We start from the raw sequence: 27,009 nt of genomic DNA on the forward strand, positions 1-27,009 counted from the left end.
GTACAGTTGTGTGTGTGTTTGCAGGAACTCGGGGTTACTCTGAGAAATCAAGAGTACAGGGAGTCTGTGAGGCCCTTTGCTCCCACTTTTGTGGCTTAAGAGACATTTGGATAATGTCAAGATTTGCATGGTAAATAAAGCAGGTTGCATTTTTCTTTGAGACTGGCAGTGTGTTTTCAAGAGGTAATTTAGTCACTAAATTCTTTTGATGAATGGTGGTTCATGCTAGGGCTGGGTGAGATGGCCAAAAACGTTATCATGATAAAAACATTTCATATCATTTGATATCGATAATTATCACGATATACGTCAAAACATTATTTCTTTGAAGTTTAAAGGCAGATTTTTGCTCCTGAGTGAAAACTAAAGAGACCAGATGGTTAATTATGTGTTTAAACTTTTTCTTTATGGTCAGAATGTGACAAACACTCGATGCCAAACAGTGGATTACTTCACAAATCTGAGGTAGAACATTCAAAACTATTACTGTGCATTCAGACCAAATGGGAATTTAATCCACGCAATGTTTCCTCGCGGGGGTTTTTATCGCTAGACATCCCTGGAGTGTTCACACACAACGCGATAATGCGAATAAACACAACTTGCCATTACTACAGCTGTATGAACCCAAAGTAAACATTTTGTTGTGATTAAATGGCAATAAACGGATCAAACTGATGCTGAAATAACAATACAATATGATGTAGATTTGTTAAACGTATGAATTCATGCTTTTGTCAGCAAGACAGCAGGACAAAAACTTGAATGGAGTTCGGATCGATCAGGGCTATGTTATGCTAACTTGGTCACAGTAAAGTACAACGATAGCTGGAATAAAGTTACATACATGTTTTCTGAACTCACCAGGTAGTTCAACGTCCTCGCTTTCTTTTCTCCCAGCAATGTCCATTTTTGTCCGGTTTCTATATAAATATGAAGCAGTGTCAAACGAGGCTAACAACACTGGAACCGGATGTGCACGGAATCTAGCTGCTGAGAAGCTCGAGTGAAGATAAATCAACGTTGTAATCCCAGAAACTTAAGAAAAAAGCTAATTTAATAAAAGAATTTTCCTCAGAGCTCCTCCCTCGAGCAAATGGCGTAGTTGTCAGAACATAATCCAGTCTGACCCCGGGTGTTTATTTGTCCAAAAATCTGGAGTGCCTGAGCTCTCAGCCGGCCTGCAGATTTTCAATCGCCCGCTCTGCCTGGCCCTCTCCACACAACCCTGTGAAGCTGTCAGTGACGTATGGACAATCTCAACGTTGATAGGCTAGACTCGGCGTCATGCGAATTTCTCGCTTGAGTTGAAAATATTCAACGAATGCGAATTCCTTCGAGTCACTTCGTGCCGCCCGACAGGAAATCGCGGCAAAATGTAATGGGAATTGTTTTAAGGTTCAGACTAAACTTTTAGTTTTTAATTCTAATTTCCTTAAATGTAGATAATGTCATGCTTCTCAGGGCAGCTGAAAATTTGACAAGAGCTAGAATTTAAAACACTAAAAGCATCGTTAATCATCCTGTTGGTTGCGGTTTATTTTCTTGTGGGAAAGTTCAGATTAGCTTCGGTCTAACCAGCAGGCAGGTTTAGCAGTTGAATCTGGTTATCAAAACATGAAATGCAGTTTTGCTCAGTTATCAGAAAAGCATTATGGTCTTAGTAGGAAGCTGGTCGGATTTTGATCAACTGAGTCACTTGCAGGAAAGATTTTTCATAATGCAAACTATATTAAAATCTTTGTCACTTCTCTCTCCGACCTGGGGGAAACAATCTACTTTCATCAGAACTACTTTTTGTCACTGAGCCTACAAACCAAACATTTCTCATTTGTATTACCCAAGCACTAGTGAGGTAGTCCTGTTATTGTTTAGTGTTTGCTTTTTTCAGTTTAACCAGAAACCCAGAAATCTGAACTACACTTTTAATACAGACTAACAAGTGCTTGGTTTCCATTTTCCCCAGCATGAGGCGTTGTCTTTTGCTTAATTGTTAGTTGTTTAATTATTTAAATTAATTTAAAATTCTTGGAATTGTGCACCACTTCCACACTTGTGTCCCACCTGTTCACTTCACTGTTTTCTTTCTTTGCTGCAGGTAGACCCTAAGTTCCTGAGGAACATGCGCTTTGCTAAGAAGCACAACAAGAAGGGCATGAAGGCGGCGCAGAAGGCAGCTCAAGCGAAATAAACTGCCATCCAGTCACTTCCATGTCTGTCATTGTTCCATGTTTCCACCATCACAATAAAGCTATGCTTTGTTAACAAACCCATATCGGAGTTTCACCTTTTATTGTGCCTCAGACTGATCATATGTAATGAATCAGTTAACTGGGTGTCTGGGATTTCTTCCCAGTTGTGTTAGCTGTCTTAGTTCATTCATGAAAATCAAACCTGAGGGAATGAGGATTGAAATGTAAAGTTTGCATCTGGCAGCTTAGTGGTTAAGACGTGTACCACATACTACAAGTCACACCCTGCTCTGTCTCCCTGCATTTCCTGCTTGTATCTTTATCAACTCTCTGTTAAATAGCAACTATTGAATAAAGGCAAATGCTAAAATAATCTGAAATCAAAATTTTAAACGTTAAATTTGAAAAAACAATTACGTTAGATTAAGTAAAGGGAGTTTTCTGACATTGTTTTAGAAATGTGATGGAATGCACTTTCCTTAAATCTTTAAGTACAAGGTTTGGTAAAAGGCTTTGAAATTTCCACAGATTTGGGTAGTAATGTCTGAAATACAAGATTGACAGGAAGATCTATGAAGTGTTTTCAGAAAAAGGGAGGATACATTATTTCTCAAATGTTATTTTATTTTCCACCTTATTCTGCTGTGAGCTTTGATGCATTCAGCCATCATCACTAGAAATGTCTTCCACTCTACCCACTTGCATGGTCTAGCAACATGCCGTTAGTTGTTACTGACCAGATAATTGAAAGTATATTACGGTCATTTTATGGTCTGCTGTTTTTGGAATTGCTCGCTAGATGCTATTCAGTTAAATAATTGGGTTTCGTGTCTACTGCTGAGTAACTCACTCTCACCGCTGGCTCATCAGCTTTACTTTGGTTTTCTGCAGCGGATAGTAGCCCTGTGTAAAAAAACACATATTCATTTTAATAAATACTTTTTCTACGTCTTTGGTCCTGAAACAGCCCTTCTTTACACCTGGACAAAGACGTAAGAAAGACACGGCATTCGAAGACAATAGAAAGAGGAGATACTACTGTGTATAAAGAAAGTGGGATAAATAAAAGCATCCTTGGCAGAGTACAATATTCATTTTAAAATAGTACTAGTATTTTTCATAAACAGTATTCATTAAGATTAAGGAGCAGTAAGAAATGAGCACAGCACCGAAAAGTTATTTATGTAAGTGGTATTTCCCTATGTCATATCTTGGATTGGGACTAAGTAAAGTCAAAATAAATAACTATGATAACTTGTTACTTAAATTTATACTGCAACAGCTATCATCAATGTCAATAAATCTACTAATCATACTGTCTCTGTAATATATCTGTGAAGATTGTTTAAATGTGTTTATTTTAGTGAAAGAGATACACCAAATCAGTGTGCGTTCATTCGTCACTTCCGCTCACGCTGACGCCTGCTTGCATCATTTCTCTTCTCTTGGCAGCCAACATGTGAGTACCTCCATTCAAACTCACAACGTACAGCTTTGATAACAGTCACGCTTCATTGTACCTCTGCTAGTGTACGGGTGCGTACAAACGCTGCCTTTAACTTTAATTTGTTTACTTTGTAGTTTAGCTACAAGCTAATTAACTTAAGCATTGACAGGTTAGCTTAGCCCGCTAGCTAACAACAAGCAGGCGTCAATCGTGTGAACTAACCGCTGTGGAAAAGTGACTTATTGAAGGTAATTAACTAGTTTCGGCAAAGTTTCTGTTGCATGGTCTACGTGGGAAAAATATATTAGATAGGCTTGACTTTAGCACAAAGTGGAAGAACAAAATGCATGTTGTGTTTTCAAACTATCGATCACTGACAGGTCGGTTATTAATATGATCCAAAAGCATCTGTGGAGGGTGGGAGACTTTCACTGAGGAAGGCACATTTTTTTTACCGTTTTATATATAATGTCTGTTTAATTTCTTTACTTCAGCAAAATGTTCTGTAAGTTGTTGTCAATGAATGTGTGCTGAAAGTAAGATTTAATTTGTAATAGTTCTGTTGTAAAAGGGCCAATATTGGATATGTTAATGAGTAATACTTTGTTGACATTATAGCAGTAAATGTGGAAAAAAGGAAACAATTATCGTGTGATTTTCATGTTTGTATGCTGATTTATTCCCATTTCTTTCTGCTCTACAATTCTATTTAGTACCTTTTCATTTTCTGTTTTGACAAGTCACCATGGTGGAGCCAGTCCCTGAGTCCCTCAACTTTCCTTCCGAGGAGGAGAAGATCTTGCAGTTATGGCAAGAAAAGGACTGTTTCCAGGAATGCCTCAAACAGTCTAAGAACAAGCCCAAGTAAATTCACCTGTTTCTGGTTTATAATTATTAATGTACTAAGCAAAATATATTCACAAGGCACAGCTGTTAAAGCATACTCAGACAACAGAGTATCTTGTCATTGTGGCATTTCTGTTATCTTGCATGCTTGGTTGAGAGGAAAATCGTATTTCCAGACGGCATAGTCATCTTGTCTTACCATCTCATAACTTTTTTTATTATCATTTAGAACTTACACCATCGAGCTAGATGACCAGACCTTTAAAAATATGTTGCTGCCCATTTCCCAACCAGGTACACATTCTACGACGGCCCTCCTTTTGCCACAGGTCTACCCCACTATGGGCACATCCTAGCTGGCACCATCAAGGACATTGTTACTCGCTTTGCGCACCAGAGTGGCTTCCATGTGGACCGGCGCTTTGGCTGGGACTGTCATGGCCTGCCTGTGGTAAGAATCTGTCTTCCTGAATATTGGTCAAATAAATGTTTACTAAAAGTTCTGCTTAGATTGACTTGATTTAATTATGTATTTGTCTCATGTTCTGTGTGTTTTTGTAGGAGTATGAGATTGACAAGACTTTGGGGATTAAAGGGCCTGAAGATGTGGCTAAGATGGGCATCGCTGAGTACAACAAGCAGTGCAGAAACATTGTCATGAGATACGCCAATGAGTGGGAGGTGAGTATAAAGGAAAGGATAAAATCCTCATGTGAGAGAGCACTTTGTAACCATACTTGTGAGACCAGTAAGGTTTTTGTTTTCATGCATCAATGAAATGAAAGCATGCCTGACTCAGTGCGTCAAACATGTTCTAAAAATGTAGTGAGGCTACACAATAGGTATATCTCTTTATCTTTTATGTTGGAGGTGAATATCTCTTAGTTAGTTTGGCATTCCTGAGTCTTTTATATTAGAATAAAAGTACAATACGGAAAATGTCGACCTTATGAATAGTTTAAAAGTTCTGAAAAAGGTTAATTTATGCACTTAGTACTTGGTCAGGGGTCCCTTTACATGAATTATTGCATCAATTCGGCGTGGCACGGAGGCAATCAGCCTGTGGCACTGCTGAGGTGTTATGGCCTCCACCTCGTTTATATTGTTGGGTCTGGTGTCTCTCATTTTCCTCTTGACAATAGATTCTCTATGGGGTTCAGGTCAGGCTAGTTGGCCGGCCAATAAATCACAGTAATGACATGGTCAGCAAACCAGTTACTAGTGGTTTTGGCCCTGTGGGCAGGTGCCCAGTCCTACTGGAAAAGGAAATTAATTCATGATGCACTGACTCCAGCCTCAGTCCGCTCCTTGTGAAAGTCCGCCAAGTTCTTGAGTTGGCTTTGCTTGACAATCCCCTCAAGGCTGCGGTCATCCCTGTTGCAACTTTACATGAATATGCTTTGATTCATCACTCTGTGAACAGCTAGCCCTTTCAGCAATGACCCTCTGGGGCTTACCCTCCTTGTGGGGGGTGTCAATGAGTGTCTTCTGGACAACTGTCAAGTCAGAAGTCTTCCTCATGATTGTGGTTGTGTGTACTGAACCATACTGAGAGATTAAAGGCTCTTCTCAGGTCGACATTTCTGTATTATACATTCTTTATTCTAATATTTTAAGATATGGATTTTTGATTTCCATGAGCTGTAAGCCATAATCAGAAATATTTAAGCAGAAAAAGCCTGAAATATTTATTTTATGTGTAATGAATCTAATATATTTGAAAGTTTCACTTTTTGAATAAAATTATAGAAATAAATTAACTTTACCGTGATATTATAATTGTATGAGATGCACCTGTATGGTTCTTTTGATTTAGCCGTGTGTATGTCTTTTTGTTCCTAGGTTTCAGTAAAGCGAATGGGAAGGTGGATTGACTTTAAGAACGACTACAAGACTCTCTACCCATGGTTCATGGAGACTGTCTGGTATGAATGTCAAATTTTCCATCTTTTATGTACACGTTTTGTCTTAAAGATATATAATTTGTATTTTCCTTTTTATAAACAAGGATTTAAATTAGGCACTGTTTGATAAACTTATAGCACAAAGTAACTTGATTTGCAGCCAGGCTTTAAACACTTGAAACACTCGTGACAGGAGAACACGGACAACAATGAAGTACCACAATATATAAAAGGCAATACATAATAAAAAAATACAAGCCTGACTTAATTCATGTCTTTAGTCTGTCCTCTTGTGTGCAGTTTGTCTCTCCTTAATAGTTTAAGTTTTTTCATGCATTTTCTTTTCATTCAGGTGGGTGTTCAAACAGCTGTACGACAAGGGTCTGGTTTACCGAGGTGTCAAAGTCATGCCTTTCTCCACTGCCTGCAACACCCCCCTGTCCAACTTTGAGGCCAACCAGAACTATAAGGTTGGCACAAAACACAACCCCCTCACACTTCAACTGGTCTAATGCAGCATTAGTAACAGCATTTACTCTTGGTACAAACAGTTTAAGAATCCTTGTTGCAGCAAGCACAATTGCCCCGTAGGAATACATTGGATTCCAATGTACCTACTAGTCTTTTTGACACCAAAATATGTGAAAATAGGGTAACAAAATTCTGAAAATCTCTGTTTAATTTTTGTCTCCAGGATGTACAGGACCCATCCGTGATTGTCAACTTCCCATTGGTCGAGAATGAGGACGTGGCTTTGATCGCCTGGACGACCACACCATGGACACTGCCAAGTAACCTGGCCCTCTGCGTTAACCCGGAGTTCTTGTATGTCAAGGTCAAAGGTGAGAGACAAAGCCTGACACAAGTGCAAGTGTCCCAATTCCACACTACAGTATATACAGACATACCAATCTTTACAGTATGCTGTTTTGGAGTTAGTGTACAATAAATCAAAATTATATAATACGTGTGCCGTTGGACATCAATCAAAATGTGACTCTACAATGCTACAGCTAATTAAACTAAAACAAACATTTAATTGTTTGTTGTTTTCTGACATATTCCCCGAGCTGTTTCACACCCACCCTCACTTAGTTTAAATTTTTGTTCCATCTGTGAGTAGCTCCTCAGTGTCAAGTGTGCAAATTTGTTTGTTTTTTAAGACTGCATTTTGAGTGTGTGTGCACTTTTCTAGTCTGAACACAGTACATACTCAAAAAGCTGTTGAGGTTATTGAAAATCAGGGTTTGGTGACCCGTGCTGATATGAACAACCACTAATGTGTTGACTGGAGGGTTTGTTGCTCTGAGGTGTTTTGTCCTAATAGTCTGTACCCAGTGTTATCCTGTGGTCAGGATACCTTCAGATTATTGTCAAGAAACCCCATTATTTTGTTGCTGTTGTCTGTATGTCCTTTGAGTCAGGGGGAAAAAAGGAACTATGTGCTCACATATCCTGCCAACAAACACGTTTGTGTTGTGGATTACTTGAATTACCAGGATTGGTAGTTTTCTTCAACGATGTTGTTTAAATTCTATAGCCTCAGGCCAAAGTTGTTGTTTTTCTTGTGGGTTTAGTGATCTGGACCACATTATCAGCTAGTACTGGGTGTTTTTTATTCAGAAAGAACAAACAAGAGCCAATGAACATAGGAGGAGTTCTGCATTGGCAAATTGCACCAAGAAGAAGGGACTGACGTACCATAATGTGTCGCAGGACGTCCTAGCCTTTGGCTGCGTTTTAGATGATGAAATAAGACGTAAGAAGGTTTTTTTTTTTGCATATTCCAGTTCTGTAACTGCAACTTTGATTTTATCTACAACTAACCAGATGCTTTTCATTTCATGAGCAGTAACTTGATGCTGAGGCATAACTGATGTTTACGTAGGCTCATTAACAACAATATTTGTCCTCCGAATGCATGTAGACTCCTCCACGTAAAATGGCCCTGTCAGATCCAAAGATAAAATAAAGTTGTGTATCATCTTTGCTAATGGTTGGTATATACTGGTTGCACTAAGAATTGTTTAAGTGATGACTTTTAATAGCATAATACAAAATCGGTGTGTTTCTGAATCTGTGTGTGTATCTCGCAAATTTACACTACACGACAACCAAATGTCATTCTAAAAAGTAAAAAAAAAAGAAGGCAATTCAAGATATTACCTGCCATTTTTAGAATGTTAAAACTGCCTTTTATCAAGTATTTGTGCTTCACGCCTGTCTGACACATTTTGTTGAAACTTTTAAAGAGGTGCTGATTTAACTTTCCAGTGAATAGTAGTAGTAGGGCTGCAACGAGTAGTCGACGTAATCGTCGACTAAAAATTCGTTGATGTGAAATTTCATTGTCAACGCATCATTACATAGATGCCTTTTAAGGGAGAGATAACAATCTTCATATAGTCACTCACTTCCGCTTCCGGTTCTTGGGACCTTATTTCGGAAAAAATACGTACGGTAGTCAATGGCGAGAGACCACTTATCTTTTTATCCCTTAGACTTGAGCCTTGAATTACACACATGATGTTGGTCAATTTAAAATATAATTTTACTAGTCAAGAATGGCGCAGGTTTTCGTAAAACAGTAAATTTGCATGTCGTTTTGTGTGACACCGCTCAACGAACTACATCTCTCGTCTCAAACAATATACGTCACCAACATGTTAGTGCGGTAGTGCTAGCTAATGTTTGTTGCTTGGTTGCTACTAGCGGGATTACTTAGCTGTGTTCCACTCAGAAAAATATCTCACCTGATGTGTTTAATCCAACAACTGTCCTTTTATCACATCATCCTCTCATGTAAGTTTTTTTTAAACGTTAGCTTCAGTCATTGAGAGAGACAGTTACGACGTCAAATATGCGACTTTTGGGTTTGTGGTCTTTGTAATTATGTATTGTCACAGTCTTATACCTCAACAGTTTTACATCAAACTGTGATTTTCTTGACTTTAAAATGTATCTTCTAAATTGACAAACATGTGTAATTCAGTGTACAATTCAAATGGGATCAAAATATTTGTTGTCCCTCGCCATTGACTACCGTACAATATACTTCCTAAATAAAGTAACATGGTGGTCCACCGTAAGGGGAGGGACTTAGGCTCTCCATAAGGAACATTTCTGGTTGTTTATTTCTGCAATGCACTACAGGAAGTGCTGGGAGCAGTATCGCTTCCACTGTCTACCATGACTGCTTGACTGTGAGACTACTCACAAAGAAGCTTTCATGTGAGAAGTGGAAAGAAATGGAGAAAGAGGTCCAAGTTTTGTACGCTATGTACATTTTACATTTATTCATTTAGCTGACGCTTTTATCCAAAGCGACTTACAATTCATCAATAGCTTGCATGTCAGAGGTCGCACGCTTCTGGAGCAACTAGGGGTTAAGTGTCTTGCTCAGGGACACAATGCTGGATGGGTCACAGTGGGGGATTGAACCTGGGTCTCTCACACCAAAGGCATAGTCTTATCCATTGGGCCACTGCCACCTCTATGTAATCACTAAATACACTTTTGAGCGGTTTTGAGGCCAAAGTTGATGGCGAATTGAAAATGTGCTCAAACGTTTTCGAGGTTGAGAAGCTCCACAAGCGACCACGAGGATAGCCCAAATCTGTTCATCACAACGCTGGCAATGTCGGAGACGCAGCTTTAAAGAAGTTATTAGTAATGGTTTAAAGTACATCAAGGAACATCTGGCTCGTCATTTAGCCTACAGAACATTCTCCACTGAGTTTTGGCCTAAAACCTATAAGCACTTTTGAAAAATAAACTATAGCAGTAGTTTGAAAGGGGACTGTTGCTTTATTGTTCTAAATAGTCATTACAGTGTTAGTATACAGTTGTGGTTATAGTACTTGCTTTTGATTTGCTCTTATTTTATATAGTTCCAAAGCAAAAATCTTTGTTAAACAGTTAAGTTTTAAAGTTTGTAAAAAATCAGTGAATTATAGGAGTAGCTTACGCTGTCTTGACTTCTTCCCTGGTTTCCCTCTGTCGTTGATACTGGTGTTCATTCTGAATAGTAAACCTTGTTCACTTAATGGTAACGATAGCTAGTTAGGCTGTGTGTTGGAGATCAGTAATTCACTTGAAAGATATTTAATTAGTTAAATGGTTTAATTAGGGTTAGGTGTTGACAAAATAATCGTGACTAATCGAATAAATAATTAACAGATTAGTCGACTAAGAAAATAGTCATTAGTTGCAGCCCTATTTAGTAGGCCTATCACTGTAACTTCAACCGACAGCTTTGTTTGTGTGTATATGCTGTGCACATTTGTGTGTGTGCTTCAGAACTGAGAAATGTGGATGAACCTCAAATCAGGTCACTGACAGAAAAAGGTGTTGTCCTTGTTCATGTATGTATAAAAAAATTAATACCCCAGAGAGGTGGCTAGTGTTTGTCTGTTACCCTCCTGATGTAGGTTTTGGTTTCCTCTGAGAGAAGCTGGTGGGTTTTTAAAAAGGATGACCTAGATTCAGACCAGTTTGTCGTAGCCTCTTTGATCCTGCAGGGGGCACTGTTGAAGCACTGTCTGTCATCCTGACTGCACCGCCTGTGCTGTGCTGCATGGAAGACCACCTTGGAATACCAATGAATGCTTCTTTTTTTTGTGTGTATCAGCTCAGTCTCTCTTTTTATCTCTTGTCCTCTCTATCTATCTCTCTCGCTCCATCTTCATCCAACCCACCCCCACATTTTCTTATCGCTCTCTTTGCCTCTACATCCACATGTTTTTGTCCTTCGTTGTTCCTATTATCTTTCAGTCTGTCTCTTTTTGTGTCTCTTTCCCTCGCTGGCTTTGTCGCTGTTTGAGTGGAGGGCTGTCAGCAGCTCAGGTCTTAGCTGTGCAGTCATTTGTCACACCACTGAGGGGAAGAAGCATCTTTTATTGATGCTGCCCCGTTCTCTCTCTTTTTGTGTCTCACTGTCACAGGCTATTTGGTGTTGGCCCTGCTGTTCTCAACTTCTCCTCTCTCATTTTATCTAAAATCCCCATTTGGCAAGTTTTTCCAGCAGGGTTCTGTTTCCCGAGATAGTCCAGCAGATATGCTCAGTTGCTGGTCTAGTGGTTTTAGCTAAATGACGGGGCCCTTACCTGACCTTGATTTTATGACTCACTGTATTGGTGTGAAGCAGGACTTGACAGTGAGGCTGAGCAGACTTGCAACAACTATCACATACCTGGAATTGAACCACGCTTGAAGAGGTGCTCTTTGTCATATGTGAAACTCAGTTCACTAAACATAAATCATTCTGCAGGGCCTATTGAGACGGCAGAAGGAAGCAAGGAAAATAATTTCACATCGATCGGTATCTTCATTCCCACCTCATTACATTTACTGTGAGGTTTGAAAGCTTTACAGAAAAGAAAAAAAGGGGGGGGTACACCTACACTTAACACCTGCTGAGATTTTTGTGTTAATGCCTTGACCTTTTTCAAAACATTGGTTTTATTCGTCATTTTTCTACGAGGTCACAGTCAAGAGATAAAGACTTGCATTGGTTGACTGCATCATAACTGTTGCAGATGGATAATTTTAGTATTTTGTCCTCCATTACTATCCCTGACTGTCTCTTTGGACTCACTTCTGTAAGTGTACTGCGCCAATATGTATGTTCTTATGTTTTGATTTTGGCCTACTTGCACTTCGCTATATGGAACATATACAAGTAACAAGACAGTATAATAGCATTATAGTTCCTTGGTTTGTGTTGTAGTAGTAAAAAAGCAACATAAAACAAACAAATATAATAAAGAATAAAGTAATGTTCAGTAAATATAAACCAAGAACCATAAACTGGTCTTAAAGATTAGTTCAGTCAGACAGTTTAATTTCAGCTCTCTTTAACTCATCTTCTTACTGTATGTGGCCAGGAATAGGACATGCCTTTGTTTAAAGCGTGCCACCGTTTAACTGCAGTACAGGATTTAATATATGCAGTGTTGGGTTAATAATAAGTCTAGATCGCAGACACAGGCCTGGCAGCAAAGTGTGGAAACCTTGCCTCAACAGATGCATTCACATGTGTTCTTGTGTTCATCTCTCAGATAACACCACAGGCAAAACCTACATCATGATGGAGGCCAGGCTGGGAGCTCTGTTTAAGTCGGAGAGCGAGTACACTCTCCTGGAAAAGTGAGTAAAGTGAAGACCCTGTAGCCACCTAAAAGGGGAAAAAAAGCCTCAAAAGTACAAATGACTTGGACCTTTAAAGACACGGTGCAATGAAAAATATATTTAATATTATATAAGTTTTAAAATGTTGTCCATGTGTTAATTGTTCATTTATCTCTTGATACATGGTAAATATGTTTGAAAAACAGGTTGTTTAAAAATAATTTGAGTCTTTTTGTACTAAAATCCTTCTGTTTTCTCTAAAATGTACAAATATTTTTTGATGACTCATCTTGAACATGGGGTCGGTTACATAAATGTATCCAATCAAATGTGATTTGTGGTAATTAGCTAACCGCACCCATCATATATAATTGGACTTGACCGTTGTGTGGGTAGGTGACATAGAAATATCATAGTAAGAGCTGTGTGTTTGGATTTCAGCTGGACAAAAACTTTGTTCACAATTTCATATAATGCGGTTGAGACCCAATTTATGTATTCCGTATCCTTGAAGGCGAGCAGTTGTCTACAGCTCTGTATCTCTCCACAGCTTTGCATCACGCTGTTTTCACCACTTTTGAGTGATCCAATTAAATATGAAAAGATTTAATTTAAATCTGTCCTGTAACTAAACCCGACCACATATTTAGTTTCACTGGGATATGCATCCCACTCGGATATATAGAAGTGCAAGAAAAACACTGTAACTTCCGTTCTAACTACAGTTCTTTTCTGAGCTGCTGGGGAACCACACAGTTCAGTTCTATTTCAGTTTTTTCATTAGGTGTTTACATGCCCACTACCCTACTAAAGTAAGTTGAGGTTGCAGTAAATATAAGTCATAAAGGTGACGATGGCAAACCATTGACAATGGGTGTTTCTTCTAAGTGTCGAGTGTAACCTTAATATTCTGTACTTGGAGCACTGAATCTTAAAAACTTGCTAAGTTGAGAGCACTCAAATCTAGCTGTAGTCTCTCAGCAATCGTCAAACTCGTGTTTCACATTTACTGTGAAAGGTTTTCCTCTGAGTTATAACTTGTCTTCTGGAGTTAAGAGACGCGGATGAAGTTACTGACAGGAGAATTAGAAGATGTGTATTTTACCAGCTGTGTGTGCTGTTCTCTGCAGCAAAAAGCAAATCAAATTCCCAATTTGCCAGTTGAATGGATGATTCTTGAGAAAAGGGAAAGTGCAGAATGGAGCTGGGGGGAAAAATATGTGAGGTGAAATAAAGAAAACACCTGAGTGAATAAATAAATACAGAAACCTGATGGAGCACATTTCTAGGCATTTATACCCACTCATCCCATGTATTGGACATTAACTGGCAATGAAGAAGGCATGTTGGAAAATGTCTAAACTGGCAGGAGCTGCTTCTTCTACAAGGATAATATCCCCATGCACAGGGGTAGGGACAAAAACAGTGACTGACTCAGCTGACAAACTTAAACCTTAAATTAAGATTTGGATCCTGAGGCTGTTTTTGTCCTTACCAAATAAATAAAAAAAAAGTTGTGAATGCCTGAGGAGGAATTATATTTCTTTTTTTGGTTACCTAGCATGGCAAGGATGTAGGTTTGGTTTCAACATGTCAGAGTTTCTTCAACAAAGAACAAACATAAAAACCCTGAAATAATGCAAATCCTGCGTCTGACATTAACCTTGAGAACAACACATTATTATGACATTGGTTATCATTCATTCCAAAAATGTTTTAATCGAACTCTCACATTTAGTTTTTATTAATAGCATACTTTATGATATTTATATTTCATACTTAAGTGATTGTCAACAAATGTATCTTTTTAGGAGAGTATTGACTCTAAATAAAGATATTGATTTAATATAATATTTTCATGCCACGTTAGCAGCATTGCTCTGGGAATGGCAATGTCAGTCTTAACATCTATTTGAATGGATTGCCTTGACATTTTGTATAGTTTCCAGAGAATGAATTCTACTGACTTTTGGGGATCTCCCAACTATTCATCTAGCGTCACCATGAGGTTGACATTTCTGGCTTTGAATGAAATGAAAATTGGAAGATGTTTGCATGCTAAAGTTATCTTTTCGGTTAGTGTTTCCTTTACTTGTAGTCTTGCCTGTATGTTGTCAGAAGTTGTGGTTGTACAAGTTTTCTGTAGGTTTGTCAATGCAGGCAAGGTGGATCACAGATACTTAAACAAGGACTTTAAATGTGTTTTTGTGTGTTTTTAGATTTCCTGGCAAGACGCTGAAAGGGAAAAAATACAAGCCCCTTTTCCAGTACTTTGCCAAGGTTTGTAAACTCTGTGTTCTTGTTCCTGGCTGTTTTCTAGTTTTATCTGTTGTTTGCCACAGAATGAAGACGCATAAATGTCTCACTTGAATTACCTGTCTTACCACGAATTAGCATTTCAGTTTATGTTCTCTAAATCTTTCTCTTAATTTTTCTTGTCTCTCCGTGGCTCCATTTTTTTTTTTTTGTTTGTTTCCTCACCACTCGCCCCCCTTCATCTAATTCTCCTCATCATCGTTTCACGTCAGTGTGGGGAGAAAGGAGCTTTCCAGGTGGTGATGGATAACTATGTCAAGGAGGAAGAAGGCACAGGAGTGGTCCACCAGGCACCTTACTTTGGAGCTGTGAGTGAGCTGTTTTCCTGCTCTTCTCTTAGCCTCTGTTGTAACCACAGAATTACCTCATTAGTTAGTGTGATGTAGCATCTAAGCGATCAATAGATTCATATTTTGGCTTATAAAACGTGAAGAAAGGCTGTGTTCGGCCCTTATCGTCGATCCTTTTCGCTTCTGTCACTGTCGGGGGGGCCCTACCTGCTCCACCCTTCCCTGAGTGATTTGGAATGAGAGAAGTTGAGAGATGTGCTTTTTAAATGTTGCTTGTAGGAAGCTTGATTGTCCAGTGATGCAGATGCTATTATGGAACGTACTCTGGAAGGAAAACGAGGGCTCCCTCCTCGAGTGTAACTCTGTGGACTTCCCTCCATTCTGTGGTGAAAAGTGCATCTAGACAGTTTAGTTTTTCAGTGCCCTCTCGAAGCATTGCCTTTGCTGATGCAACTCGATTCAATTATGTTCTATTTTCTTGCGGCATTTCTGTAGTTGCTTATGTTTTTGTAATTTGCAGAGGTTTTTTTTTTATTGTTGTTCTAGTTGCATTGCTTCGAGTGCCTTTACCCATTGCAAGTGTACCTCCTATATACTGGAGTTCACTGTGTGTGTGTATGTATATATATATATATATATATAGAATGAAACTTCCCACTAACAAGATTAGACCGCAATAAGATTGTTAATGAATTTGGTGGTTCAAAACCTGAGCCCAAGGCCAGCCCATTTTATCAAGACTAATCAGGGCCCACTTGAGAACTGTGACCTTGTTTGTGAAAATCATTTAAGAGTTTTGTCTCGCAATATCTTACATATTCTTCAGTGTGTTTACACTGATATGTATGCTTATTGAAGATATAAAGTATTTGCATCGAATCTTTCAGTGTCAATGTATTCCCAAATTCTAGAGGCCAGTGTTGGAGTGCTATCAGAGGTGTTGGGTCATTCCTTATAGGTTAGATGCCCTTATCAAGGGCAGATGGATGCCCCTGATGCTGTAGCCAGCTGTGGATACAGACTCAGTCTTAACTTAATCTTGTGCAATCTCCGCTTATTATGCCAGAGCTCAGTCCCTTTGTAGCCGTTAAGTAAACCCTTTCCATCAAGATCTCACTTACATTTGCATTTAACAGTTGTGTTATTTAGTGATCACATTCACATAGATTAGTCGGTGCAAATCTGAAAGACAAATGCATTTGCTCTGAAGATATACAGTGAGCAACTTCATTTTTCAAATTTTATGCTGTTATGACTAGATGTGAAATGACCCTGTGAGCCATCCATCTTGGATCCTGACAGGGTGTTTGAATACAAAATACATTTAGAGCTGGACTGTACACAGATATTTCATGCATAGCTGTCACATACCAGTAGTGCTTGTTTCAACGCTGCAAAACGTAATCAGCTTAACAAGGAATTTAATATGGAGTCATAACATATCTTTAAACTAGTGAATCTGTCTACCATAGGGGTTAGATAATTACTTATTTTCAAATACAGTTTGACCTAATTGGAGAATATTGTCTAAATAAATGACATGAGCTTGAAACACATGGTTCAATTATTTTCATTATAATTATTTTCTCAATAAATTGTTAGTTATAAAATGTGAGAAATGTCCAAGTCCAAGCTGACAAATCAAACTGCTTGTTGAATCAGTTAATTGACTAAACCTTTCAACTTAAGTAGTTACAATGCACATTTTTTTTGCATTGAATTACATTAGCAGGGTTTTTGCTGCATAAAGAAATTTTTGGCGTCCCCAAAGAGATTTTAGCGAGCGCCAAAGGAAAATCCTCAGCGCCAAAATGATCAGAATTGGGAGGGGCGGACTAAAACCTTTCTGATCCTCTGTGAATGTGTTTTTAATAGCCATTTATCAAACAACTGTTGAGCAAGCAAAACATAAACTTAAATACAATGTCTTGTCTTCCAGCAGTCACCTCTCCTCTCATCCACAGCCACTGTATTTTACACATGCAGCTGGCGCTGGATTTATAAACCAACTGTTGAAGCTTGGGTTAATTACTTCCTGTTATTTCTCACAGTATTAAAGCCGTTTATGCTTGAATGTGCTGGTATTCACCAGTACTGTCACTTTTACATTTTACTATTTGGCGTACTGGTACCGGTTCTCTCCTCTGCCTTTCTAAATCAGGTTCTCTGGGAACTACGTGACGCTCACCTGTTCCCGTTCTCGCCTGCCTGCTAATCTCCGCGGGAGATCGGGAGCCTTACATGCAGCCATGTGTATAGTGGCTCGTCAAAGTCACTTTTCCGTTAACCTACCAATCACAGCATGGAGTAGGCGGAACATAAAAAAAGGTTGAGGCACTACAGCAAACTTTAGAAATGTTTAACTCGTCGTTCTGTATGCACAGGTTTTATTTTTTACAAGTTAATATGCATAAACAAATGAGACTGACCACCGTGTAGAGCATTTCTCTTGTACAATAATTTAGTGACTGAAAACAACCCACAGAAACTGCTGTTTTGTCCAACTGGAATTAATATTAGGCTACTAATGGTAAGCTATAGTAGCCTGTACTATTATCTGAAATTATAATGAATACACAAACATTAGCACTAATCAAACCTTAACCACAGTGGTGTAGGCTAATATCAGAAAATGACAGTTTATTAGTAGAGATTTAGCTATCTGTAGGCAGATTATCCAAATAAAGTGTAACATGTAAATATATTATTATACTAACATTATACTTTCTATTTAATGTTATATATGTTATATATATTTTGTTTATGAAATGGTCAGAAATAACAAGAAAATGCACAGATTTCAGTCATTAGGTAAGTCTTGCCTTTACTGAACGCGCGAAGTCACCCCCCAGAGGCCTGTTCTGAGCCAGGAAAAACCCTGATTAGGAATAAATATAGATAATACCGCCACTCACTAAACCCTTTAAACTGTGTATTATTCTCTCCGTAGGATGATTACAGGGTGTGCACTGAATTCAACATCATCCAGAGGGACCAGGCTCCTATCTGCCCTGTGGATGCCTCGGGCTGCTTCACTTCAGAGGTCACTGACTTTGCGGGACAGTATGTCAAAGTGAGTGACACATCAGACATTTACATGTAGATTAGGTTGGCAGACATTTCAGGGAGTCTCCCCCTCGTGAGAGCCACTGGTATGATACATGGGATAAATTCCTCAATGATATTGATAGCTAGTTTAATTCAGCATTTCATTTCCCTTCTTTCCTCTTTATTTCCTCTGTTTATATCTCGAAATGATATAATTGTAATGATTTTTTTCCTCTTTCATTCTGAACAGTTGCACTGAAATGTGCCCTTTCTTCTTGGTCATAGGTTTAATGCTTTTTAGAATTATGTTCTGTGGTAACTGAAATGAGAATATGAAATAAGTTTAAACATTTTTCCAAATGTAGTAGTGTGACTTGCTCATTGATGTGGAGGGAGTGAGGGAATCTGCATCAGAGCAGTGTCGCAAATTTGTGTAGGAAAACCTGCTGCCAAAGTACATTGCCACTGTTTACCACTGTACTGGGTGCTCTCTTCCTCTGTATCACACCCAACCTCATTATCATCCTAAGTGGATAGTGGGTGAAAAATAGCAGTCTTGCATGATCTGATCACAATTTCACATCCTTGCACAAAGGCTAGGGAGTGGACTTGACCTGCCTGGCCACTAACAGTACAGCGTTAGCTAATAAAGAGCATGCAGCCACAGTTCACTCAAAGTCTGTCATGATCCCCTTTTGAAATATGTTAAAACCAAGCGTGAGTTTCAAGGCTGTCTGAGACATTCTTTATTGCCGTATAAAAACTCGGAGGTGATCTGAGGGAACGTCAGGCGCAACGTGGGCCACACGAAGCGAAGTCGAGAGAGCCGCTGTTCCTCTGTAAACTTCACAACAAACCCAGGATTTTACACAACATGAGAGCCGCATCTTACACCCAGAAGAGCCTGCAGGTTAGCGGCTCCAGCGGCAGAGTAAGGGTTCAGAGCCCGTCACCTTCCCGGTGCCGTGGATCCTCATATGACAGCCGTGGACGTTCGGGTTATCGCAGCACTGCTGTCGAGTTGGGCACAGAGATACACCAGCATCATGCCAACGAGAAAGAGGAGATGCAGGAACTCAATGTGAAGTTTGCAGGATACATTGAGAAAGTCCAGGCACTAGAGCAGAGAAATGCTGCTCTTCAGGCTGAGCTGGCTGCACTGCAAAGCCGCTACAAGGGAAGCCCCACAGGCATCGGAGAAGAATATGAGCTCAAGTTTAAAGAGGTGCGGGAGCTTATTGAGGCTCTGACTAATGAGAAGGGAGCAGCTGATATCGAACGAGGCTACATTGAAGAAGAGGTTGAAGTGTGGAGACTAAAGCTGGAGGAGGAGCTGGCACTCAAAGAAGAGGCAGAGATGATCCTGAGGGAGTTTCGCCAAGATGTTGACAACGCCACACTGCAGAAGGCTGAGCTGGAGAAGCGTATAGAGCAACTGGTGGCCGAGATAGAGTTCCTCAAGAAGCTGCATGATGAAGAGGTGGCCGACATCATGAAGCAGATTGAGGACTCGAAGATTACTGCAGAGCTGGACGGCGATCGGCCTGACCTGGCTGCTTATCTGCGCAACATGCGCGCAGAGATAGAAGCGGTCGCTGCCCGCAATGTCCAGGAAGCTGAGAAGTGGTACAAGAGCAAGTTTGACACCCTCAAGGAGCACGCTGGCAAACACGAGGTGCAAATGAAGGCCATGAAAGACGAGATCACGACCTTGCACAACCAAGTGACAGACCTGCAGAACCAGATTGATGGGCTGAGGTCTCGCAACGCAGCCCTGGAGCAGCAGCTGGAGGACATGGAGATGTCCCACATGGATAAGGTGGAAAGCCTTGAAAGTGTCATTGCACAGTTGGAGGCCCAGCTCTGCGAAACCAAACTGGAGATGACCAAGTATCTCCAAGACTACCAGGAACTGCTGCACATTAAGCTCAAGCTGGATGCAGAGATCGCCACCTACAGGAAGCTGCTGGAAGGGGAGGAGCACAGGCTTGGAATTGCCAAAGATGTCTAAATGTCCGGAATGAGAGGAGCTACAAGTCCAAAGTGGCCCCAGAGAAGACCAGCAGAGCATCATCAGCTCAGTCTAGTTAAAGACTTCCCTATCTATCCATTCTTTCTCTATTTTATTCTCCTTACTCAAAGGGGACTGTTTGAAATGTTTCAATACCAGTGCCGATTTGACATCTGAGTTTCAGTAAATATATGCTTGTTTAGAAAATAACTAAATAAGATTACAAATCTGATGCCAGCTTTCTGTACTTGACAGTTTTGGATACTTGGTGCTGCAGACACATTTCACTCAGTACCCAGGAAGTATTGAGGTTCAATCCCCAGCCCTCCTTGCCAAGTTAGATACCTTGCCACCCCCTGACCCCACCATCCTTAGATCTTTGCTTATAATGTCTACTTGCTACCAGTTCTTACTTCAAATGTTTTGTAATTTTCCTGCCACTTCCCTTGCCTTTCCCTGTCCAACTCTACCTTGTCAGCCCCCCGCCCCATCCTGTTTTACGACATCCCCCAGGTCTCTTTAGCCAGATCCCTTTCTTTACTCCTTTTCCTACAACACCCTTGTTGAATTCACTTTCTCTTTTCGTTTGCAAATCAACCCTGCTGTTATACCCCTCTCACCATTTCATTCCTTCTCTTTGCTACATCTGCCACAGCTTCTCTTGATCCAATTTTCCCACCCCCTTTACAAAAAACACTTTTGTCCTGCTGTAATGTGCCATGTCTCAAACAGAGCGAACAAATATCATTAGTGCTATTACAGGTCTTTATAGTGCCCCCCGATTATTCCAAATGTTTGACAAGGCACAATTAATAATGTTGACCAAATGTTACTTAATAAAGATTGAAGTGAGTGCATACAAAATAATGCATTGATCATTTTCCTTTCTCCTGTGAACTTCATGTTTTACTCTGAAAAGCTGTTCTATTTTATCCTTTAATGAAATTCTAAATGTGCCACTAAAGGAATAAAACTTTGCTTTTAATGGCACAGGCTGCTATTTTGCATAGTTTAGCTGGGTTGTTTCAAATTATTACTCAAGAGAAATATTAATGTTTTCGAACCTGTAACTCTGCAGATTAATTATGCTTTGTGGCAAAGAGGCTCTAAAAGCGTCAAATATGTGTGAGTAATCTAATAACATATCGAGTAGCCCTTGTTTATACTCAATTGGCCAGGTGGTGTAATGTGTTTAATCTCTCAATGGGTTGCAGGCGAAGTTCCAATGAGTCTCACCATCACAGGTGCACTTTCATGTTTTAATGAGCCTGGGTCAGGGCATAACAAAATTTACTTGTGGCTGAGAAAGTTAAAAAGCCCTCTCTCTACAAAGAGGTCACGACCAACAGTCTGCCAAACACCTTGCTGAAAAGTCATATTTATGAGCTTCCCGTGAATTGCACGGTGAGCTTGGTTAGTGGGAGATGAAATAGGATGTGAGGAAGGCACAGGGCTGATTGCAAATTAAATTGTTTGCCAAACGATGAGCTCGATCACAAAACAGACAAATTTCACATCATAGCTGTATGAGCAGATCGTGCATTTGACCTTGAATTGACCTTGTCTTTTCTTAAAGGGAAGAAAAAGTCATGATCCATGATCCAGAGCTTTTCTACATGAAGAAATAGTTTATATATAAAAAAAATAATAATTATTACCTGGCGAAAAAGACATTTGTAAACGTTTTGTCTGAACTGTAGCCATAGCTGGGGAAATGCACTGCCAGTGATGCATAGCAGTGTTATTATGTCACGGTTTCACTTTGAACCTCTCCACAATTCAAGAAATAAATTAAGTAAAAATTGGCATATTTCTGGGTTGCCTTTGTATAATATGTACAGGGGAACCACTGGTCTGTACCAGAATGTGTAACTCATGTTATTACTTTTTAATGTAAAGAAAAAATAAATGATAAAAACCACATTGTGTATTTAAAGAAGATTTGCTATGTGTCCAAATATGGTTGTTGTTCACACCTCTGTACATGTGTGAAGACCCTGTTGGATATTGGTTCAAAACAAGACACCATGCTTACAGAGTCTCTTTGTGTGTCATTCAATTCACGCGCAACGCTTCCTAAATAGAGCCAGTCTGGCTGTAATTAAACAAAATATAGATAATCTCGACCTTGGGGCACCTAGCAAATGGATCACAGAGTGCATCCTTACCTGCGCAGCTTTGTCAGACAGTCAACTCAACAAAGAGGAGAGGCGGAGTCTGAACTTTTATTTCGGAGGGTCACAGGCTGTCACCGTTGGCTTACGATAGGTCACTAAGTGATCCTAACACGACCTGGGAAAACCTGTGTGATATTAACCCCAAATGAAGGAAAAATTCCTGTACAACTGCACATAGTTGCACACTTATGACATCCCCCAAACACATGGAAACTTTAACCACAGTGGACAGAGAAACACAGCCCTTTATTCTGGTATTGGGTTACTCTTTAAAGCTGCATTTTAAAAAATCTGTATTTTGTTTTTGTGTTTCTTTTATAGGATGCTGACAAGCATATCATCAAGTGGCTGAAGGAGAAGGGCCGCCTTGTCAATGCCAGCACGTTCAAACATAATTACCCCTTCTGCTGGAGGTGAGACAAACAGAATTCAACAGCTTCACATTGAGTCTACCACTGTAGATCCTTAAAACAACTTCCTGCTGAACATCAGGGTTGTGTGTCACAGATGTTTGGTTCAAATAAAATATATTGTTTTTCTACTTCAATAAAAACAGCCTTGTTTAGTGGTAGAAGACATAATGTTCAGCGTTCAGTACAGTCTTTAAAAGTAGATGTGTGAGGTTCTTTAGCGCTCATGTCTCCCTCAGGAGTGTCAGTGCAGGATGTCAATAGAGGTTTTTGTGGTCTCTACACAGAATCAATTCACAAAGCCAATGCCAGTGTAGTGACACAGTCAAATCCTCTCAAGGGCCCACATTATCTCATCATAACTATCAGGCACATGCAGACCCACTCACATAAACATACTTACTTTTTGAGCAGACTAAATCACTCACTTGGAGCTGCTGCAGGCTTATCTGAACAGGATTAATTAACCTAGTAAATATGCAGAGATGTACTCTCTAAGCCACAAGGAGACGCGGGCTCGAACAGATAAAATGGTTATGTTATTAACCACTCTGCACCTGTAATGTAGAACTCGGCCATCGTAGAGGGAGCTTTGCTTTTGACAAAAAAACTCTTTAAACCACAAATTGCTGGAAAAGATTAAAAGGTGCAACATTATCGAAACGTATTCAGAATCAAGGAGACAAAACAAAGTGGTAGAATTACAATAGTAAAAACTAAGATTTAGATTTAGCATTCATTTTCTCCGCATGTACATATTTTAACATAATTTGCTCATAATAATTTTGCTCAAATTTTCCTGTGCTTTTCTGTGGTTGATAAAGAACATTTTTTTTTTTTCCAAGATGGAATCCCTGCTAGTAGCTCTGTGAGGTTGTACTGCACAAAAGGCCTTTGAGCTAAATGGTAACATGCTAACATGTTCATATTGACAATACTAACATGACGATATAATGTTCACAAATGTAGTTTAGTGTGTTGGCATGCTAACATTTGCTAATTAGCATTAACCACAAAGTATAGCTGAGAAAAAAATTTGGTAATAAAAGTATTGGACACCTTTAGATTTTGACCTGATAATGTTGCTAGATGAAAAGTGAGGGGATCATCAAAGTCATTAGGACATTAATGTCAGCATGGCAATCTATCAAAAAGTTGTTGAAATATTTCAGTCTGAACCAAAGTGGTGGCTTGAACGACCGAGCTGCATTTCTAGAGCCATGTTCCTAGCGTAGCTAGAAAACACAGCCACCTATTGTTGCCTGTACCGGCCCAGTTTTTAATGGGAATTCAGTGATCAATACAGCAGAACAACACCAAGACAAAATATAATAATAAATACATAATAAAATAAAAAACACAATATAAAAATGAACTAATCCTTAGCGTCCAGACTTAAAAATAAATAGCTTGCCTCATGAATTACAGTTTTTCTTTGGAATATAATTTTTTGTCCACTATGTGTCATTGTTTGTAATTTTAGCTTAGTCAGTTATTGTGAATCAAGTTGTCCTTGTTTTTTTGATATCTTTATTGTTGTATTGTATTCTTGCAACTTTTATATAATGACTTGCTGCTGCCTACCTTGGCTGGGACGTGCTTGGAAAAGAGATTTTCAATCTCACTGAGCCTTTCCTGGTTAAATAAAGGTTAAATAAAAAAAAAAAAACAGTTTTATAAAATGTTTTTAATTACTTTTAGGTCTGACACGCCCCTGATCTACAAGGCCGTCCCCAGCTGGTTTGTTCGAGTGGAGCACATGGTGGAGAAACTACTGGACAACAATGACAAATGCTACTGGTAAGCAGTTTTCTGACGCAAAGTGAGAACCAGCTTGGTGCTAAGAGACAGGGAATTGGCATCTATGAGCATCTTGCCCATCAAGTGGTCTAAAACACTTCTAGACCAGACAGACAGCAGTCGCAGTCCCAAAACAATTACAGCAGTGATGCTGCACAACCACGTCAAGTTGTTTGTCGCTGTCACAGGCCTGTTTGTGCAGGACAGCTATGTATCATGGGCATAGTAATTTTACATGTGAAGACATTGGATTTAAAATGCATGTTGTTTTTTTGTCATTAAAATCCTCATCAAAGCATTTTAATATGACGCACAAGGGACTGATGACTTATAGAAAACATTAGCATGATGCTAATTGTAATGGCAGAACATGGAGCAAAAGTAAGCGCCAGCATGATGGCTTTGCTAAGTGGTATTACCCCTGGTGCTCCCAGTGCTCTTTCCTGAGCCACAGTAGCTGCCTCTGGTAATGGGACTGTCAAACTGAGATGAATGACTAGCCGCTAGGAAGGTGAAGACGCACAGACACGCATGTATACAGAGACCAGCACAAACACACACACACTATGTTAAAGCCTATATTCCTTATCTGCGGGGGTACTAGAGTTGCATGTAATAGAGGACGACCAGTTTTATATGTATGTTAAAATACTGCAACAACAACTTTTCTTTTCTGTAAATTACTTATTTTTTCTGTTTTATGAAGTAATCACTTTGTCTATAAAATGTCAGAAAATAGAGACATCTGCCCATTACAGATTCTCAGAGCCCTAGGTGACACATTTTGTCCGATGAAACCCGCAAAACCCAAAGAAATAGAATTTACTATCATAGAAATTAAACAAAACCAGTTAATATTTACATTGACAAGCTACAACCAGTGAATTTGGTATTTAAAACAATTATTGATTATCAAAATAGTTGCTGATAAAATTTTTGCCGACCCATTAATTGTTTCAGCTCAAGACTAGAGTGCAGAAAGATGTAAGGTATTTGTAGACATGACAGGGCTTTAAGAAATTATACATGTATACACACATTTCCTCATTCCTGCATTTGTGTGCACACTGAGGGCGATGCTCTTATACAGCTTTCTAATTAAACTTATTCTCCAACCCTAATTATTTGATTTTGTTAAAAGATTTTCTTTTTTCTTTTTGATTAGACTCCACTTTCATAGTTGAGTTCTAGTCTCTGGAAGATTGTCTGTCTGCCAGTGAGGGTTGCCAGTTCATCAGCAGCTTAAAAAAAGTGAAATCCTTGCAGAGTTCAGTACCGCTATATGAAGTTCATGTTCGCTGATGAGAGACTTAAAAGAATCCTCCAGAAAGCAAAGTGCTAGTTACCATATTCTCAAAGTGATTTGTTCATTTTATCTCTCTTTACTTACATGGTGCAGTGGGTAGGCTCAGGCTAAGTATCTATTGAGAGAGTTCAGACTGATTTCTCCAGATGTCTGTCTATCTGAATAAATTAAGGGCCGAATTAATGAGTGCTCGCAAGGGGAGCTGAGGCTCGAGGTGCATGAAGCTCAGTCACTGGCGTCTGATCTCAGAATGCAGTTTCTAGGCCATCAGGGAGAAGAAAATGTGATGGACCGACTGGTCCTAAAATGATTGGATTAAGCAAGAATCAGACATGTTTTTTCTCCGCCCACTGCCACTCAAAATGTTTTGAAACTATGGGTCCTTTATTTCAGACAGTAGATAAAAGTTCTAGCAGGCGACCGTCAGTTTTGACGGTTGAAATGACAACTGTCCCTAGCAGATTTTATCAGCTGTAGCTAGCAAAAGTTAGTTCCGTTACTTGGTTGAAAATACCGTTTCCAGCTGTATTTTTAATGTTTCAAACTTTGTCGTTTTAAAATGAGAACCCTGTAAAGAGATCCTAAATATGCGCTCCGTGGCTACATACATGACACCGTGCTAAAAGGCTGAGGTAAAAGCAGCATGTCCCTGGTACCCTCACCAGGTAATGATCTGTGTGGAAGACATGGACATAAAGAGAGAGCATTGTTCTTGTATTGCAGTGAGCTAGGGCTAGTGAGATCAGACTGTTTCATTCTAACATAACACTGGTCAGCTACGTAGCATAAATGCTTGGTAAAGCATGATTAGAATTACGCTTCATTGTTCATATTTTAAAGCGGTATTTTTCACTTCTACTGTACAACAGAAAAGGATTTTAGGATGAGGACTAACAAGTGTGTTTGGCAAGGGCTGCTGTAGTGTAAACTTCCCCAAATCCAACAGAGCTGATAATGGTTGCCTGCACTCTGATATAGTAGCAACCAGGACCTGCTTTGACAAAGTGGAGAAATGCTTGTTGTGAACGGGGCTTTAAAAAAAAAAAAAGGCATAACTCTACAAAAAATGTAGTACGAAATGCCCCAGGCTTTGAAAATGTTGGCTTAGGTTACATTGATTTAGAATTTGATTT

At 39.4% G+C, this 27,009-nt stretch overlaps 3 protein-coding genes across 6 annotated transcripts in view; all 3 read left to right on the forward strand.

The window, feature by feature from the left end:
- The window catches only part of rpl29 (ribosomal protein L29), a 4,057-nt gene extending 1,784 nt beyond the window's left edge, over positions 1–2,273 (forward strand). The window contains exon 4 of the mRNA XM_046029587.1: positions 2,099–2,273. Within this exon, the coding sequence (XP_045885543.1) occupies positions 2,099–2,191 (93 nt within the window). The 3' untranslated portion in view covers positions 2,192–2,273. The remainder of the gene's footprint in view (positions 1–2,098) is intronic.
- A 1,317-nt stretch (positions 2,274–3,590) lies between these two features.
- The window catches only part of iars1 (isoleucyl-tRNA synthetase 1), a 55,013-nt gene continuing 31,594 nt past the window's right edge, over positions 3,591–27,009 (forward strand). The window contains exons 1-13 of one of the 4 annotated variants that reach the window (XM_046076266.1): positions 3,591–3,651; positions 4,380–4,503; positions 4,780–4,936; positions 5,047–5,166; positions 6,328–6,410; positions 6,742–6,859; positions 7,084–7,231; positions 12,449–12,536; positions 14,738–14,798; positions 15,047–15,142; positions 18,075–18,197; positions 22,682–22,773; positions 24,472–24,570. In XM_046076266.1, the coding sequence (XP_045932222.1) occupies positions 4,385–4,503; positions 4,780–4,936; positions 5,047–5,166; positions 6,328–6,410; positions 6,742–6,859; positions 7,084–7,231; positions 12,449–12,536; positions 14,738–14,798; positions 15,047–15,142; positions 18,075–18,197; positions 22,682–22,773; positions 24,472–24,570 (1,304 nt within the window). In that variant the 5' untranslated portion in view covers positions 3,591–3,651; positions 4,380–4,384. The other 3 variants (XM_046076265.1, XM_046076264.1, XM_046076263.1) reach the window with 3 other exon arrangements.
- Positions 18,204–21,041, forward strand: LOC123987406 (desmin-like). Its single transcript, XM_046076267.1, has one exon. It carries the CDS (start codon positions 19,047–19,049, stop codon positions 20,181–20,183), a length of 1,137 nt encoding a protein of 378 aa, XP_045932223.1. The 5' UTR covers positions 18,204–19,046; the 3' UTR covers positions 20,184–21,041.

Source organism: Micropterus dolomieu, linkage group LG18 (assembly GCF_021292245.1).
Source record: "Micropterus dolomieu isolate WLL.071019.BEF.003 ecotype Adirondacks linkage group LG18, ASM2129224v1, whole genome shotgun sequence".
Lineage (NCBI taxonomy): Eukaryota > Metazoa > Chordata > Actinopteri > Centrarchiformes > Centrarchidae > Micropterus > Micropterus dolomieu.

What these genes read in the sequence shown, in the direction of transcription:
- LOC123987406 (XM_046076267.1), top strand. Translation starts at nt 19,047, where the DNA reads ATGAGAGCCGCATCTTACACCCAGAAGAGCCTGCAGGTTAGCGGCTCC.